This window comes from Lepisma saccharinum, chromosome 16 (genome assembly GCF_977018435.1).
Source record: "Lepisma saccharinum chromosome 16, izLepSacc3.1, whole genome shotgun sequence".
NCBI lineage: Eukaryota > Metazoa > Arthropoda > Insecta > Zygentoma > Lepismatidae > Lepisma > Lepisma saccharinum.
Window position 1 is genome coordinate 30,549,952 of NC_139244.1, and position 18,424 is coordinate 30,568,375.

Genomic DNA, 18,424 nt, shown 5'->3' on the forward strand with positions numbered 1-18,424 from the left:
CACCCAAATTTTTGTTTCGTGTTCATGACGATGGTGGTGCCCAGTGCGGCAACCCGTTCACCCAGCGATGCGTCTCTCCTGACGAATCTTTCGAAAGCTGCGTGCTCTAACTTTCTGTCTGCTTCGTGACGTGCATCCAGATCCGTCTGCGTGTTGTTGTAAGCGATGTCGTGATCTTTGCATGCGGCGTCCAACGGATTCACACCCTTGTCTCCTCTCTCCAATCTTTTCTCGAGTTTGGTACCCGGTCCGCAGTACTGGTAGCCAGGTAAATGCATCTCGAAAGGTAACTTGTTGATGATGTCGTTTACGAGTCCCTTTCCTTCGGCCACGTTCCAGAATCTCGGAGGCAGCGTGTTGATAATTTTGATGAGGTAACCTATACCCTTGTCGTCGTTCACGATGAAGTTGGAAAGTTTCGTGCTGATCATGTCCATGATGCCAACCTTCTCGTTGTAGAAATTACGATTGCCTGCATTCTCTTCGCCGGCTATCACCAACAATCGGTCCACGAGCTTCCTCACGTCGTCCACCAAAACGAATTCTTTGGGTAACGTGTTGTAGCGTTTGACGCCGCTGCCTGTTTTGACCTGGTTCCAAATCGGTTTGATGAGATTCCTGTACTTCTCGCCGCTGCTCGATTTCACCCTATTCTGCGAGGCGTCGTTGTTCTGGTACAAGGCATCCGTCATGATTAAAATTTCCTTGTAACTCTGGTAATCTTCGTCGGTGTAATATTTCGGCTGCTTTTTTGCAACGAGTTCCCACAGTCCCACCGTACCCGGATACCTGGTCCAACTATCCTTGTTGCCTAAATTAACTTTAATGTCGTTGCCTTCGAAGGTGACTTTCGATTTTCCAATCTTCCACACCACACCGCCGCCTTCGTTGCTCTCCATGCTTGGATACAATCCGAACACTTCGTCCTTGTCGAACTTCCCCGTGCTCAGGTAGTCTCGTGCCAAAGGTCCCAACTCGATCTTATCCGAAGACGTGCTACCTATGGCTCGACGTCGTGCCGGTACGTCCTTCAGTTCGAACGGCGTCGAAGGAATGCTCGAAATGGGCGTGGGTACGGTGTAACTTTTAGCTGCGAGCGGTACGAGTTCGTTGATCAAATTTTTATTTTGTTCCGTGACACTTTTAATTTCTTTACCTAGACCGCTGATGGCGTCGATCACAGGTTGATCCTGACGTTTCTTCTCTTCGTAGGATCCGCGATTCTCGGATTTCCAACCTTTGAAGCGCTTCGCGAGGTATTCCCGCAACTTGAGATTTTCGTCTTCTTGAAATTGACGTTTTGACATTTTTCTATATACGTTGAAACGTTTTTGAAACGTCGAATTCTCAGCCTATACGTTCGGTTCTCGTAGTTTTCTGCTGTCACCCGCTTGAGACTATCCACTTTTTCTAACACTCACTTTTTGGTGTAATGGTTATTTTATATATGCTTGTCAGACGTTTGAAAAAAAAATAACGTTTTTTCAAATTTTATTTTTTAGTTTCTCGACTTTTGATTTTTTTTGTTTTTTTTCTTCTTGTTGCAAATCTGAAATCGTCCTCTTGTTAGCCTTTGAGACGTGTAGATAAACGTTTATTTTATTTCTATATTTTCCATGGTTTGCTTTTCGAGTCATGTCGATGGTCACGAATCCGAAACCGTCACTGTTCCAACAGTGGGAGCAGAATTTAGAAAATATATTGTAATTTATGTCAGCCCCTACGTAATCATCGTGTGCGTGTTTTAAATTGGTGTGGTCTTGTCGAAACAAACATATGAAATTAGCATTATCGCGTAGCAGTTGTTTCGGAACCTTGGAAAAAGTTTGTGCCAGGTAGAAACAATCCAATCCTTTGTGACGTCCTCGAGTGAAAAAATTACGAATCTCGTTTTGATTTTCCAAGATCATGTCGTCGAACACCACAACGGAATTCTCGAGACAATCGTCCAGTGGAATAATTTCAGTTGCGAAAGTTGCAATGCCCAGTCCCTCGTACAGTTTCATAAGTTGCTGGTATTTCGCTTGTTCGAGACTTTTCGAAAATACGTAGAGGTGTCTGTTTTCCCAGTCTAACCAATTGGGTGAGAGGATAAAATTATCAATGAGCAGTGTCGTCTTTCCGCACCCCGAAGGTCCTACGATCAGACACCGTATGCTGTCGGGGAGCAATTCGCCGTTCCTTTTCTTAGTTTGATTTTCCGAATCAGGTAGACGTTTCACGACATTCCACGTACTCATAGAATCACTTCGTTTGAATCGATCCAACTCGTTTCCGGAAGTCCCAACCATTTCACCAAAAGTTTGTCACCTCTCTTGCGCAAAACTTTCTCGATGAGGTACGTGTCGGGGTATTTAGTTTTAGAGAGTTCCTCCTCGTAGAAGCGCCCCAATAAAATTTCACCGCCACTGTCCTTTATTATATACGTGTGACGGTTCCCGGGTAGAACTCGAACCACGGTAAAAAGTTCCGTGCTCCAGTTTCGTGTGAAACCCCTGTCGAACGTTCGCTTCAATTTACTAACCCTCACCTGGTCTCCAATTTCGTATTTAGCTTTTTTTGTCGTGGGTGTGTACTTTGGACAGTAAACGGTAGAAATTGAACGTTGCTCGTCGGACTTGGTAACGTCAGCTGGCTTCATGCCTATCGTTCCGTGCACCGTGTGATTATAGGCGTTAACGAGTTCCTGAAGAATGGTGACCCACTTGTAGCTTCCCTGAAGCGTAAAGCGTGACCACATGCGCGATTTCAGAGTGCGATTGAATCTTTCCACGATGCTGGCCTTGACGTCACTGAAGGTCGAGTAATGTCGAACGTCGTGTTTCCGAATAAACTTTTGGAATACGGCATTGTAAAATTCGTTCCCCTTGTCCGTGTGCAGAAATTGAGGTCGTCTGCCGCCGCTTTCGCGAAAAATTGTCTTGAATGCTTCCGTGACGCACGTTCCTGTTTTCGCCTTCAAAGGTAGAGCCCATGCGAATTTCAAAAACGTGTCTATGACGGTGAGGAGGTACTTGTTGCCCTTGTTCAATTTATGTACGTTTTTTAACTTGCCGCTACTCATCTCGACGAGGTCGCTTTCCCAGAGGTCATCGATGCCCTTGGTTACCACCGCCAAACGTTCGTAGTTGCGGCGTGCAGGTTTATGCAATTCTTGGACGATGGCTTGCCTAGACATTTTTTTTTTTTTTTTTTTTTTTTTTTAGAGAGATTACGTTTCAAGAGAAGCACCAGCGTGATGGGATTCAAAGAGGGTGGCACCTCGCTCGTGTTTTGAACGATCAGCTTATCGCCGGCACTCACGTCGAAAACGGTAAGGTCTTCGTCTTCGTGTATTTCATATATGTTGCGCGTTTCGTTCCAACGTGCCAGAGGAATGTTTCCTGCTTTCTGGACACCACGATTCGATATCAACGTCATGGTGGGAACGCTAGGTTTTCTGCCGTGAGACCAGTACGAAAATTCGTTTACCTGAATCGTGCCATCGAGGAGAAACTTGTAGTACGGATGATAAGGATGCAACATGTACAGTTTGTTACCTTCGACGAACGTGGAGATTCTCTGTTGATTGGGTACGCTGTTGATTTCGATGGCTTGCAAGGTGAACAATTTGGCGAATTTAGTGTCGACGCCGAGCAGATTACTGTGAACGTGTCCGAGTTTATTTTCGATGGGCAGCAAAAATGCTCGACTATGGTATCCGTTACGGCAGAAAATGACGGTTTGATTTTCACTTCCACGTTCAACTGCTTGTAGTTTTCGTTGAGTTCTTGCAACTTGGCACCGAAAGAGGCCAGCGTCGATTCCTGCGTGGATTCCAGCACTCCAACTTGATCTCTGATGTTGACAACAATGTTCTGAAGGTTCTCGACTTGATTCAATTTCGAACTCTTCTCGGTAAGAGAGTTCACGATGCGTCGCATCTCTGTAAACTGCGTGTGAAGGTCGGCGACGCTCTGCGAAGTGGGCAACGTCGACACCAGCGAATTGATTTCATCTCGAATCTGTTCCACGTTCACCGTTTCAGTTTCCAATCGTTTCAGCATACGTGATATGTTCCTTTTGAAAGCGTGTAATTCTTTGGAGGTGGGGAGATTGGCCACCCTACTCTCGAGATCTCTCAACGAACTTTTGATGTCACTCGAATCGGATAGTGCCGTCACCGCCGTTTACAATTTTTCCAAATCTTCGCTCGAAGGTACGCTCGTCCGTAACGATTCCAAGTCACCCTGTATGTTGTCCAGTATGTGATGAAAATGAGCAAGATTCGTTTCGACGTTCAAATTTTCCAAATATTCGATCTTCTGCTGAACCGTGCTTAACGTGTCCTGAATGCTCGTCAACGCTCTTGCTTCAGCGTGAATATTTTTAATTTCTTCGTTGATCAACTCCAGAGACGCCTGAAGCGTAGCGATGGTGGTTTGAATGTGTTCGAAATCTTGATAAGCCTCCAATTGAATTTTTATGTTCGCGACGCTTTTACCGATGACCTGCAGTTCGTCTGACGATGGTAGGTTTGTCATGGTATCTTCCAAAGTCTGCAACTTGGATTTAATTTCTTCCAACGTGCTGGTGAATTCTTCTTGTAATTTGGAAACGACGACGTGCAAGCGTTCCACATCAATATCGTTCACGACGGTTTGAAGTTCAGAGAAATTCTTTTCTATTGCGGAAGTTCGTTCTTCGATTTCGAGTTTCAATTTTTCCAAATCTTCATTTTTCGATTGAAATTGCTGTAATTTGGCCAAATCATTTTGAAGCGAATCCACGCTCAACTGTATATTTTGAATGTTGTCGTAAGAAGGTACGTCGACATAATTTTTTATGAGTGTTTTCAGTTCGGAATCGATTTTCAGAATGGGGTCGAGACATTGCGTTTGGAGCGTAGCGATTTCCGACTCTAAACTTTTGTTTAAGGTCTCCTGCAAAGCGATCAAATCGCTCCTCAACTTTTTGACTCGAACGTCCAACATGAGAATCTCTTCTGCGTGGTCTACACGCTTGGTGTTGCCGAAAATGTCGTTAGGCATTTTGGTTAACGGTTATTTATAATAGGATAGACGATTCGTAATTCTACGAAGAGAGGAATGAGTTTGTCGTAATCTCCTAGGAGTTCCATGTATAGGCAATCTCCTGCAGAAACATCGTACGCCATGTTAGAAACCACCTTGTCGTGCTTCATTCGAAAAATGTTCTTGCTGGTAGAAATTTTGATTTTTCGTCCTGCGTTCTCCGGATTCACGGTGATTTGAAGTTTCCCACCGATCGGAATTTCGTAAAAATGTAAATTGTTATTGAAGACGTAAAACATCTTGCAAGACGTCATGGGAACTTGGAAGCTTTCAAAATCGGCATAAAGGACGACGGGATGGTGGAGAAGAGCCTGGTGTTTCTGAAATTTCATCTTGGTTCCGGGTTCCGGCATGACATCTTCGGGTTCTGCATTCACGGAGCCAAAACACTTGTGCTGTTCTTTCATCTTCTTACCCTCGCGAAAAATTCTCAAACACCGATCGCAAATTTCGATCTTATCGCAATGCTTGCTGATCTGTCTTCCTACTAATCGTGAGAAATTCCGTATCAAACTGTAAGAGCCATCTACAAGCAAGAGTCGAATTACATTATTCTGGCTTCTCGCAGGTCTTAACACACGAATGTTGCCGGAATCGTCAACCCCAAACACAGAAATATCGATATCTTCTCCTTTTTCCTCTCTATAGTTTTTTAAAAATTGATTGATCTTATTCAGGGGCACAGGATAGGAAATTCCTCTCATCATATTCTCGTATCTCCCCTCGTATCCTCTGTAATTGTACAGACGTTGGGGGTCATTATTATTAGCTGGGTGTAATGCGGCGATGACAGACCATAGGAAACTCTTCTGATCATTACTTTGTATGTTCAACACTGCATTTTGCTTTTTTTTTTTTGTTTTTGTTTTTTTTGAGCACTGCGTAAAGGTTTGAAATTGCAGACTCGAAGTTCTAACATGTGGCTGCGACCGCAAAGACTCCATCCACTTCCGCGACCTTCAAAGTCTTCTTGTTTTTGTGTCAGGTGCTCAAATAGCTGTGTCACTATCTCGTCAAGATCCTCGTTATTGTCATCGTGTAAGCCTTCGCACCCTACGTAAAAGCTGAAAGTGCTTGACTCGGGCGAGACAACTTTCTCATACAGCAGGGTCAAGACGAGATGAATTTTAACTGCAACATTAACGAGGCAATCACGTAATTTATCTACTAACATAGATTTGACGTTGTCGAGGAAGGTGCTCGAGTCACACTTTTTGTCGCTTCCAGATTTATACGTCATGATGCGTGCACTTTTATTCAAAGCACCGCCTTCATGCGCATCAATGCGAGATTTCTTTGCCGGAGGGACGACATCATGTTCCGGTAGACGACATTTTTTCAAATGCCTAGCAATGTTAGGTTTCGAAATTAATTTTCCGCAGTTGCGACATGCCACTTTCCCGCAAAGACCGGAGGGACCTGGTTGCGATTCCATTTTTTCTCTGTTATTTATATATATACAGACATTTTTGGGGGGGGGTTGTGGTGGTGGTAGGGGAAAGCGCACTGAAACAGAAGGAAAAAAAAGTTGAAAAATGCTAGACATTTTTTTCCTTCCACAAGTACATATATATATTAGACACGAACAGTGCACACACTGTTGTAGGAGGTGTGTGTGTCAATTTTTATAATTCCTCTGAATATGTGTCAGACGCAAAACAATATATATATATATATATATATATATATATATATATATATATATATATCATGAAAAAGAACTTACCTTTTAAGAGAGAGACAGACTTCAAAAAAACTTGTAGCTCACTAAAACTTCCACGATGATATATATGTATACTGTCAGACACACAATTAAGAATACTGAACTGCCACGATTGACGTTCACTATGATAATGATGTACAAAAGGAGAAACTGGTGTGTTATATAGGAACCCCACCCACTCGACCCCCTTTGGTTAAAACACAATATCCTAGCAATGAACCCCCGTTGACCGATTCACTCATGCATGTGGTACAAACGAACAATGCTATACTTTTTTTTTTCAACAAAAGACTTTTGTGATGCGCACAATATCCTGTGGGGGACAAATAGCAATGAACAGGCGTTGACAGTTCCACCCATGTCGATCATTTCCTCGGTCCACGCCCCGTCAGGGTGTGTGGTGTGTGAAACGGGCGACCCCCCCAGCTCTGCGAGAACCAGCACAAAACTCAACCATGCCTGAAACAAAGCATCCACTTGTTTCGTGCTTGTGATTCCATAAAAATTCCACGTGCAGCAATGCAGCTTTTTTTTGGTCGAGCATAATGTGGATAGATAAACTTCCAAAGCGGATGTTGTTGCGGGGCTCGCTTCCACCGCATCCTCCTCGGATTGGATCGTTATCGGGGATGTGGTGGATTCGTCGTTCAGGACCGTGGGAAAGCTGAAAAAATAGAATCTCTTCGGGCGGAAGAGGATGCAAGCTGAATGGGTTCGGGGAGGGGTTGCTGTGGATGTGGCGGCGGCGAGGGGTTTTTCGTCGAAGCTGGTAGCATGGTGATTACGTCTTGTAATTGCAATTCTTTCGAAAACATAACATTACCCAATCGAGCATATACTTTCAAGAAAAACAAAACTTGCGCGCGAAATTGCGAATCGTTCCAATATGCGGATGCAGAGCAGAAAAAAATGGGTAAGGTTTCGAAGCCACGACGACGACGAACGTTGGATTTCCGCACCGCCACCACCTGCACATATCGTTGTTTCCAAAATTACATCGTTGTAGGATGTTAGTTTCGGAAACGCTTGCAAGATATTTTGTATGTTGCGCGAAAACAACATCTCGGACGTTTCTTGTCGTGCAGCAAGCTCCGGAATGGTGGTTAACGTTTGGGGTGATGCTCTCATCGAATCGAAAATCGATTTTAATTTTTCCGCACCACACTCTCGAGAGAGGACATTCGATAATTACGAATTTTCGGGAATGTTGTTTTTTTGGATCGGTTTGAAAAAAGAGTTTGGTCCGTGATGAAAATGTTACATTGAGCGACGAAACACAATTTCTCCACGGGGATCGGAAAAGATTCGGTTCCACCGAGCGTCGCCATACACGCGAACATCAAAAAATTGCGTGAATGCTTTTGGGGGCTTCGCATAGGATTATCGATTTATGTTTCATGGAATAATCTACGTAAGATTCCAACATCGAGAACGAACAACGTTGATTGAATTTTTGGCAGCATTCGCAATACAAATCCAAACTCGTGAGGATTTCGCCGCCGTCGCGCACCCCTGGCGAGGTTATAGGGGCCAGGGATCCTAAAAAAAAAAAACAATTATTATTTGTTTGTTTGCGTCACAATACGGAAATAATGAGAGGCACGCGTGCGCGTGTGTGGCACATCGTTCCCCCGAGAGAGATTTACAAAGGTCACGATATATAAACATTGGTCCCGGACTTGGAAAATTACGATAAGGTGCACTCATCCTTCAAAGGATGAGAGGATGAGAGAGTGAATTTCACTCATCACTGCTTTTCTACGCTGTGAAACATCGTCAGCGCAATAAATGAGGCGCGGAACGTGGAGAGAAAGTGAGTTTTTCAGGTTTTGGTGGTCGTTTGGTCAAGAAATCAGAGTTGCGGTCAAACATACAAATACTATCTACTCCTATGTAAAGGAATCCATTTTTGCTTCTCAAATATTTACAGCAGAATTAATCAATATTCCGTGATTTGTATAACTCTCAAGATTATTCATACTTCAGAAACTGTAGTGTAAGTAAATAAACTCTAAATTTCATGTTTAAAAGTTTATTTCAATTTTGCACTTAATTTTGAATCATTTCATGCCAAAACATGGTATGAAAATGCACCTTGCACCTTTCCAAAACATGAAAAATGAACATTATAGTATGTTATTTCACATTTTTGGTTTTTGCCAAAAACAAAATTTGTGTGCCTCTAATAAGAGTATCATTCAAATTTTTGATTGGTTATAACTAGGGCTGTTCCAATACTTTATCAATGTATCTGTATTGGAAAGCATTGGTAGTAATTTAATCACCAATACTGGACAATACTTTCCAGAGCCTGAGTGTCTTGTGGATTCTGCAAGCATGTTACATGACCAGCCCTATTAATAATCTGAATTCATAATTGAGAAAAGAGACACGCGGTAGTATATAAATACGGAGAAACTAGTACTCACTTTTATCCGCGAAGCTGTTTTTTCTTCTTTTTCGATTAATTTCAGTGGCCACTGCCACCATCCTCGTTGGAACTTGCTGTACTGTTGCTTGGCGTGCGTCTTTTGTTCATAGTTCTCTGGCTGCCGTTAGGTGCGCTGTTGTTAACTGTGCATCTGGGTTTGAGTTGTCTGCTATTTCCAGGCGATAACTGTTGTAGTAGGGGAATCCAAGTGTGGTGCACTTGCCCGCTATCGATGTTTAGCTCATGCGGAAAGTGCATTATGGCGTGAGTTTCCTTGATTTTGGTGTCTACGAGTGTGTGGGCAGTGTGTTTGACTTGAACTTTTTGAATTTTATGTCTATTGTATTTGATATGTTTAGCAAGACCAGTAGTGGGTTGGGCTTTTTTCACATCTGCTAGGTGCTGTTGGATTCTTTCATTGACAGATCTGATGGACCTGCCGATGTAATGAGCCTTGCATTCACACTCTGTATCGTATACACCTGGGTTATCAAGGGGGAGAGGAATTACCGTTTGTGTTTGTTCAGTTTATCAGCTGTTTTGGAATTGCGTTTGTGCGCTACTTTGATGCCATATGGGAGAAGGGCTTTGGATATGCGGTTGGAAGTGGTGGGATGGTAGTGGAAGGCAAACCATTTATATTGGTCGCTGGGGGTTGATTGTGGCTGGGTTGCATGCGGAAGGGTTGATTGTGGTTTGTTAGGGTGTCTGACCTGTATTTCCGCTTTACTGCACCAAGTGGAAAGTTGTGATTCAGTGTAGCCATGTTTCAGGGCTATTTCAGTGATGGTGGCTATCTCCTCTCGTAGATCCTCTTCTCTGCAACAGTAGGAGAAGGCTCTTCGATAAAAGTTCAGCCACACATTGGCTTTCTACTTGGGAGGATGGCTAGAGAGAGCATGTATGTACTGGTTGCCTGCATCCGGTTTTCTGTAGACAGTGGTTGTGAATTTCTTACTACGGTGAAGTTGAGCCTGGGGTGGATGCTATTTAGCTTGTTCACTAGAAGGTTGAGTTGTTCTGTCTTTTTGTATACAACTATTGTGTCGTCCGCGAACCTTCCATATCGGATGTGTTGTAGTTCTGGAGTGTGGAGTATCTCTTTTTCAGCCAGGTGCATGACGATGTTGGCCAAAGGAGCTGATAGCGGGTTGCCCATCACAAGGCCCTCTGATTGGTTGTAGAATTTATTCTCAAACTGAAAGTAATTGTGTTTTAGACAAACTTCCAATAGCCTGGTTATCTCTTGTACTTCTAGAGCAGGGATTCTGTTTGTTGTCAGCCATCTTTCAACTGAACGCAGTGCTAGGTCTATGGGGATTGAACTGTACATATCTACTATGTCACTGCTTCCTAATTTTGCACTGTGGGCTTGCACTATTGAAGTCACCAGATTTTTAGCATCGGCACTGTTGCGGAACACGTATGTTACTTTGTGGTTGAATTGAGATATTTTGTTTTTAGCCAGTTTGTTAGGTGGACCGTGGGCTAATTGAAGCCAGCTATTATAAGGCGCGTGGGGATTCCAGGTTTATGAGTTTTAGGAATGTTGTAGGCAATGGCAGGTGAAGGGTGGGGGTTGAAAAGAAATTTGTGGTCTTGTTCACTAAGTATGGCACTAGATTTCACTGCATTTTTCACAATTCTATTGTACCTGTCTGTGGGGTCCTTTTTGATGACACTGTACGAGTCACTGTTTAGTTTGTCTATTACTTTCGTAGAGTAAAAACATTACAAACATGCACAAGGGGGATTAGCAGATGCGAAAAAAGCCCAACCCACTACTGGTCTTGCTAAACATATCAAATACAATAGACATAAAATTCAAAAGGTTCAAGTCAAACACACTGCCCACACGCTCATAGACATCAAAATCATCCCGCAAGAGCTAAACATCGTTAGCAGGCAAGTGCACCACACTTGGATTCCCCTACTACAACAGTTATCGCCTGGAAATTGCAGACGTCACAAACCCAGATGCACAGTTAACAACAGTGCACCTAGCGGCAGCTAGAGAACTATGAACAAAAGATGCACGCCAAGCAACAGTACAGCAAGTTCCAACGAGGATGGTGGCAGTGGCCACTGAAATTAATCAAAAAAGATAAAGCTTCGTGGATATAAGTGAGTACTAGTTTCTCCGTATTTAATAATCTGAAGATCACTTATACACCTCATATTAATTAAAGTATTTGGCCCCAAAAATATTTCCATTAGTAAAGTGAAGGTCTTAATTTATATTACAAAATTGCAACTTACCAATATCTGAACCGAATCCAGCTTCCGTGACAACATAGCCATTGGGTCCTACCACCTTGAGGGCAATGTTATCTGCCACGATGGAGGAGCAACCATGGGCAATATTAGCAAAGGGACCTGCATGCACAAGAACAGGCGTTCCCTCTAGAGTCTGCATCAGGGTTGGCTGAATGGCATCCTTCATCAGAACGGCTAGTGCACCAGTAACTCCCTAGAAAGAAACTCATGTGAATTTTACATGCATTGCTGACAAAGAACTTGAATCATTTTTCGAATAACACGTTACGTGTCACACAAGTAGTGACAGCTTATGACCTAGTTTCTAGCAAGAGGAGCATTTCTCTCAGTCCTTTCACTTCTCCTTGGGAAACTAGCCACAACTGAATTATTGTGATGCATCCCTTAGATTCTTTTACATAACACTAGGTTGATTGATTGGTTTATTTAATTTGAATCTCTGCCACTTTTGGGTAGCAATAAAGATGGGGATGAGTGATAAGATGAAATTCATAAAAAATCACTCACAAAGAACAGTCATGCCCAAGACTGGATTCAAACTTGTCCACCTGGCATTGTAGCATGCTGTGCTAACCACTCCACCACAGAGGCTGGTGCATCATTCACGGTCTAACTAAAGTTTGCATTCAACTTGGTGAATCAAGTATCGGATCTGTTCAGTTTCGTTTAATGCATCAAAGACAAAAAAATCTATATGTACGAGGGGTTTTCCATATTGATTTACACTATTTTTTATTTTTATTTTCACTCGCACAGAATAGTTACACCATGATAGATATGTCCACCTCCTCAATGCAGTCTCTATACACTTGCTCCAGTGGTGTGGCAACTACTCCAGGTCCTCCTGGAACCACTTTGTTTGAGTGTATCACACCCAATTCCGGACAGCTTCACCGAGGGGCTCCCTTTATGCTTCCACTGCATGGATTGGGTTTTGGTATGCGCTTCATGGTAAAGGAGCAAAGTCTCGTCACTGGTCCCAAGTTTGGACATGAAGCCTTCTGGATCCTGGTTGTGGTGTTGCAGGAGATCACGACTCATGTCCTCATGCTGTTGTCTCTGTGCTGCATTCAGAGCTTTGGGAACCCACCTGGCAGACACCTTCCCCAGTTTAAGGTGTTCATGCACAATGCGATGCAGGAGAGTTCCTTGGCCACCTCCATTTCCAAGAATGTTATGCACCCGTTCTCCTGAATAAGCCACTCCACTCATGAGATGGTGACTGGCATAATCACTGTCACTTTCCTTCCAGAACTCTTCCCTTCTCCATTGTTGTGTGGCCCTGTTTCTAGCCATCCACCCAGTTGTACATGGTTTCTGGTGACTGTGCATGCTCTCCACACAATGCTACCAATCACCTGTGAATCTCTGCCGAGGTTACACCCTCCTTCCAGAGAAACGTCATCCAGCGCTGTCCCTGCTGATTGCTCTCCATGCTGTCCATGCACATACTGACGGCTGTTGGCGGAATGCACTGGATTCATAGGTATTACACAACTCTGTCCTGTGCTGACACCTGGCAGCAGATCTATCAGCAACCGTTATGACAAGCCAAATGGCAGACTGTGGATGGTGAGAATTTCAAAAGTGTAAATCAATATGGAATGCTTCTCGTAATATACAGTGCACAAAGTACAGTTTGTATGGTTTCAATTCAATTTGACAGATGTTTCCTTTGTGATGTCAGTGTAAACTTTCCACACATAAAATAATGTATTTGGGTGTATTGCACAATCATGAATCCTGGATGTTGCCTTAGTATTATCGTAAAAACCGTGCACAATATCGCTACTGTCACAAACAGTAAATGCCACTGATATCTGAGGTACTATCAGGTACCTATTTAAGGTACTTTAGAAAAAAATGGATATAACTGCAGAATGTTAGCCTTGATGACAGTTTCAGATATCTGATACAAGAGCAAGACTTAACTGGATGGATGTTATTTCAAAAACCAAAGCATTCCACTGTCCTGAAAATATTTTGATATGAAGTTTATTTGAGGTAAGTAGAGTATACTTAAAACTCCAAAGAGGTATTAGTTTTCAGTGAAATTGATTTTCATAGTTTAATGACTATCAGTAAAAAAAATTAAATCAACTGTTGTAGAGAAAAAAAAAAAGTAAGTACCTTTTCAAAGTAAACATGTGTGTGAATCACAGTGTTTTTCATTCCTCCAAGCCTAAACAGGATATAGTTTCATGCTGTACAAATATGCAACTTACCAGGTCATCTGCAGTAACTGGTTTTCCATCCATGTCAGCTGCCACTGCGATTTTGCCCATCCTTTCTTTCATGTCCTCCATATCCTTCGCAAGAGCGAGAATAGCCATGATTTCACTTGCGACTGAAATACTGAAGCCTGTTTCTCTCTCATGACCCTTTTCTGTGGGAGATTGTCCCACAGTAATCTTCCGTAGAAACCTGTCATTTATATCCACAACTGAAAATAAAGATGATAATATTGTTTTCATGAAGGTACAAAAATAAAGTTTCTCATCTCAAGATGCACCAAGAAAAAGTACTTGTCAGGAATTTTAAATGGCAGCAAGTCTAATCATTTAAATTTAGTAAAAGGTAAAAGAAAAAAAAGATAAAGTGCTCCCCTGTGCTATGCACTACGCCATGAAGACGTATAGGGGGTGTGGTGTCAGGGCCCCACACATTCTTGATCATGGCCGAAGGTGGGGGTGATGCAATCAGCACCACGCCCCTGGCTGACTTTGCCCCCCGGAGTTCCCTCCAGGTACCCACTTTATACAATGCTGGCTGGGTGCCAGAGCCGCTTCAACAGGTGGAAAAATTCCCGGTTCTCCCCCACCAGGATCGAACCTGGGTCTCTCTCATGGTAGTCAGACGCCCTAACGACTGAGCTACCACGGCACATTAATTTAAATTTAGTATCTTTGGATTATCATAGGGGTGTGACGAAGCTGAAAATTTACCGATGCCGATGTACTCACTGATAATTTTTGGAACCGATACTGATATTTAACCGATTCCGATACATAAGATTATTAAACAGAAATGGGATGTTATTTTCAGCATGACAAAAATAAATTTGCTTTGTATTTAAATTGCTTATCATATGTATATACATATATATTCTCAAGAGATGCGAATGTACATTTGCATCTACAAAATGTTATGTGAACCTTTAAGAAGAACATGGATTCTCAAGAGATTAAACATTAGTACACAAGCAGTTCTTTGAAATGCAAAATGAATTCCTGTTCTGCCAGATTCAACTTCAGAAACACGAGATTTGGAAGCACTTCAGGAAGTAACCTACTTCTTCTCTTACCTCAAATCTGTTCAGCAACACTGAACACTCAATCACTGAATACTGATGCAGCAAGTATGCCAAAGTATTTTCTCAGGACTTGCTTCAGGTTTGAATATTCATTTTTGAATTTCCAATACAACAGCAGATCCTGGTTCAGCAATGTACTGTTTTATTTCAGATTTATAGTTAGGTTGATTCTCTGAATGAGTTTGCAATAATTTTATTACAAAAACTCTACAATAATGACGAATCTAACCAAATTTTCAATACATCTTACAAAACTAGAATATAAAACTTATTAGAAGGTAAAAACTTAAGTATAATCTGTACCGGTTTAAATATCGGATTTTTTCCGATTCCGATGTGTCAATTTCGGCTGATTTTCATACATCTGTAATCGGCTTCGGCACATCCCTAGATTATCATATAAACTTTTCCTGTACTGAAAATAATCACATGGACATTCAGTAAAATATTAAAGAACACCAAATAAATATTTCCATTTAGTTCAGATAAAAGAATTATCAGACCCTTTGAGGTAATTTTAAAATATATTTCCTACAGCTCATGCTTTCTTCATCAAACACTCGTGTAATCACTGCCAGAGATTCAGTCACATTTTCCCTGAGATTTGCAAAACATTTTATGCACACTTACTGTTCCTTTCTCGGAACCATCGCAAAATTGTCACACAACACATACATGACTCCAAATAAAAGGACACAAATGGTAATGTTCACCCAACTGTGTGAAATTTTGTACACTACTCCCAAGATATCTACCGTTGCATTGCGCTACTACAACTGCTCTCGAAATGGCAGCACCAGCCACAAAAATTCTGGATAATATGGCATATATCAATAAATAGTTGAACTTAGTGTAAAATTCTGCCACTATGTTATCACTTCTATGAAAATAGACATACAATTTCTATATCATGGTTTTATACAGTAAATGTCTAATCATGTAATATATTTTTAAGAGAAGTCCTTGGAATCATTTGATTACATACGCCAATTAAGTAACATTAATGAGGCATTCTGGTTTTTCTAGGGGCATTTGCAATTTTATATTGGATTGGTAGAATACTGATTTTTGGTATCTGTATTTTTAATAGGTTTTTGATTTCTTTTTGTGACTGATTTTGTGTTTTAAGTCCACTTTATGCACAGTAAGGCTAATCAGGACTGGACCTACACTTTAAAGTGGGATCTGAACCACTTGTGCCTCGACCAGGTATAATACCCCTTGATTACAAGGCGATGACGACACCACTGCGCCATCGGGGAGGCCCGTATTTTTTTAATATTTATCAGCAAAAATTTCTTATTAGTCCATCCCTAGTGCAAACCCTGCAGGTACTCAAATATTTAAATGTGACTTACATTGATAAACATAATATTATTAAAGGTTATTCGTGATTAAAATTACCAACTGAGCGCTAGTGTAACTTCCAATATGGCCATTGTATGTAGGATGCATACCTTGTTTATGTTCAGTTAGAAGGTAGTAGAAGGGAATGGTCATGGCACATGGCTGTTATGGAAGAAACGAAGTTAGGCGATATTTTTAAATATTGCGAAAACTATGCAAATACCAGGAACTATAACAAAGGTAAAGCTGTGCTGAGAATGAAGCATTTAATTATGACAGGCAAAAATAACACAGAAAGCACAGACAAAACTAATAATACGCACTGGACCTTCCAAGCCGAGTTGTATCATCTGCACCTCACTTTGTAACTGGGGCAAATGAATTGAAAATAAAGCAATTTACCTGTACTTGAAAAGCTGAGGCAGGAGAAAATTGCGAACATATTGTTGCAGTTCTTCCTTCAAAGGGGCAAGCTGGTTAAGTAATAATAACAGAATTCACAATTTCAAGACAACGCTAGCTTCACTGAAAAAGGGCATTGTACTGAATGAAACGGCAACATTAGCATGTCCATTTCTTTTTTCTGGTTACATTTAAGACATTAATTCGTTCTCAAACTATTTTCATCTTCACACTTAATAGACTTGCACCTTTCCCAAATTTCATACATAGTACATTATTTATCTGAACGCATTGAAAGTTTTATTTATAAAGTACAATTTAAAACTTTACTTTCATGGTAATACATTATCATCTTTCGAAAAAATAAAGTGAGTAGACTCGTGCAGTCTTTGTAATTTCCCTGCTGTATTTCAGTGCTATCCCACTTGCCAGTCTTGTCAAACAATTCTGTTTTTCCTAATTTATTTCCAAATTTCATTTTGTTCATTCTACGGGGTGGAAACAAGTGAAAACTTTTCACTTGTTCTGACCCATAAAAACGATTGAGCCAAAAACTGAATGTGGACGTTACTCTTTCACATATTCCCCATGCTTTGAATGACTTCAACACAACACAGTGTCCTACATACAGTTCCTGAAAATCTCACCAGATGGCTTATCAGATAATTTTAATTGTGAATAATTTCCCAATACAAATAACAATTGTTACCGTTATGATCAGTATACAGTTACCATTTCTCTCAACTTTATTCTTCAATACCAACCATTGTGGTTCAGACAAAAATCAAAATACACATTCAGGGTGGCCACACTAGGACCATGATAAAATTCAAGTATAATTCCCGGTTTTCAAGGAGAACTTTCCAAAAATTCAAGGGTATATCAAGCAGATGTTTTCTCCCTTTCAACATTACATATTATCGCCTCTCATCACTCTCACACCCTAATATATTAACAATATAAAGGGCCTGTGCGATTAGAATGTGTCCAAAAATTCTAATTCAATTCAATTCAATTCCATTGAAAGGTATACATATTTAATTTAAGGCACGGAGTTTGCATTTCCCATTTCGCATATCAAACTAGAAATACATCGATAAACAAAAGTAACAAATTTTACGGGATATAGTAATCTACGAGACATTGTAAACTGTATAAGAATTTCAAATTTACCTAATTAACTTCAAGATATCTTATCTTCCAATAATCTTCCGTATGCCAGATAGACTGTTCTGCAAAGGACACTAACAAACTAAACAGACTGAGAGAATTCTGTTTTATTTTCCACGCAACTTTTTCTTTTCCTTCCCTGATAAAAATAAAGGCTAAACTGTGAAAAACTTGCTTCAGGGCATTAATAAATATGTATTAATTCAATGGGATTTGCACTAATAAATATTGTAATTTTTCACGTCTACGGAGAAAAATTCAAGCAGAATTCACGCATAATTACCGGAATTCAAGGAATTCCCAGTGAGTAGCCACCCTGACATTGTGATATGACCATATATGTAGTTGACAAATCATCACATTTATTTATTTCCGGAACTAAAATGCAATACATCTGAAGTCTTACCTCGAACCCATGTAATAGTCTTTGGATCAATATTCAGTCTGGCAAATTTTGTCCTTTGCTCTGGTGTCAATGCATTAGGATCTGTCTCTTCAATTCCCAGTTTCTTCAGTCTTTTTAGCTGTAAGCAAGCAAAAGAAAAATACAGAGAATGGAACCTTTCATCACATATGAGTGTACATTTAATAAAATGATAATACAGATTGATAAATATAAAAAACAGGACTAAGTTCATGCAGACGTATCTTTTTGCCATTTATTTCCATTAACTTTTTTTAAAATTAGT

At 41.0% G+C, this 18,424-nt stretch overlaps 1 protein-coding gene across 1 annotated transcript in view; it reads right to left on the reverse strand.

Annotated features, from left to right (window-relative positions):
- The window catches only part of pug (pug C-1-tetrahydrofolate synthase, cytoplasmic), a 77,647-nt gene that overhangs the window by 21,451 nt on the left and 37,772 nt on the right, over positions 1-18,424 (reverse strand). Inside the window, exons 12-14 of the mRNA XM_083137918.1 lie at positions 18,142-18,259; positions 13,729-13,946; positions 11,486-11,696 (exon numbers count right to left, since the gene is read on the reverse strand). Coding sequence (XP_082994044.1) covers positions 11,486-11,696; positions 13,729-13,946; positions 18,142-18,259 — 547 coding nt within the window. The remainder of the gene's footprint in view (positions 1-11,485; positions 11,697-13,728; positions 13,947-18,141; positions 18,260-18,424) is intronic.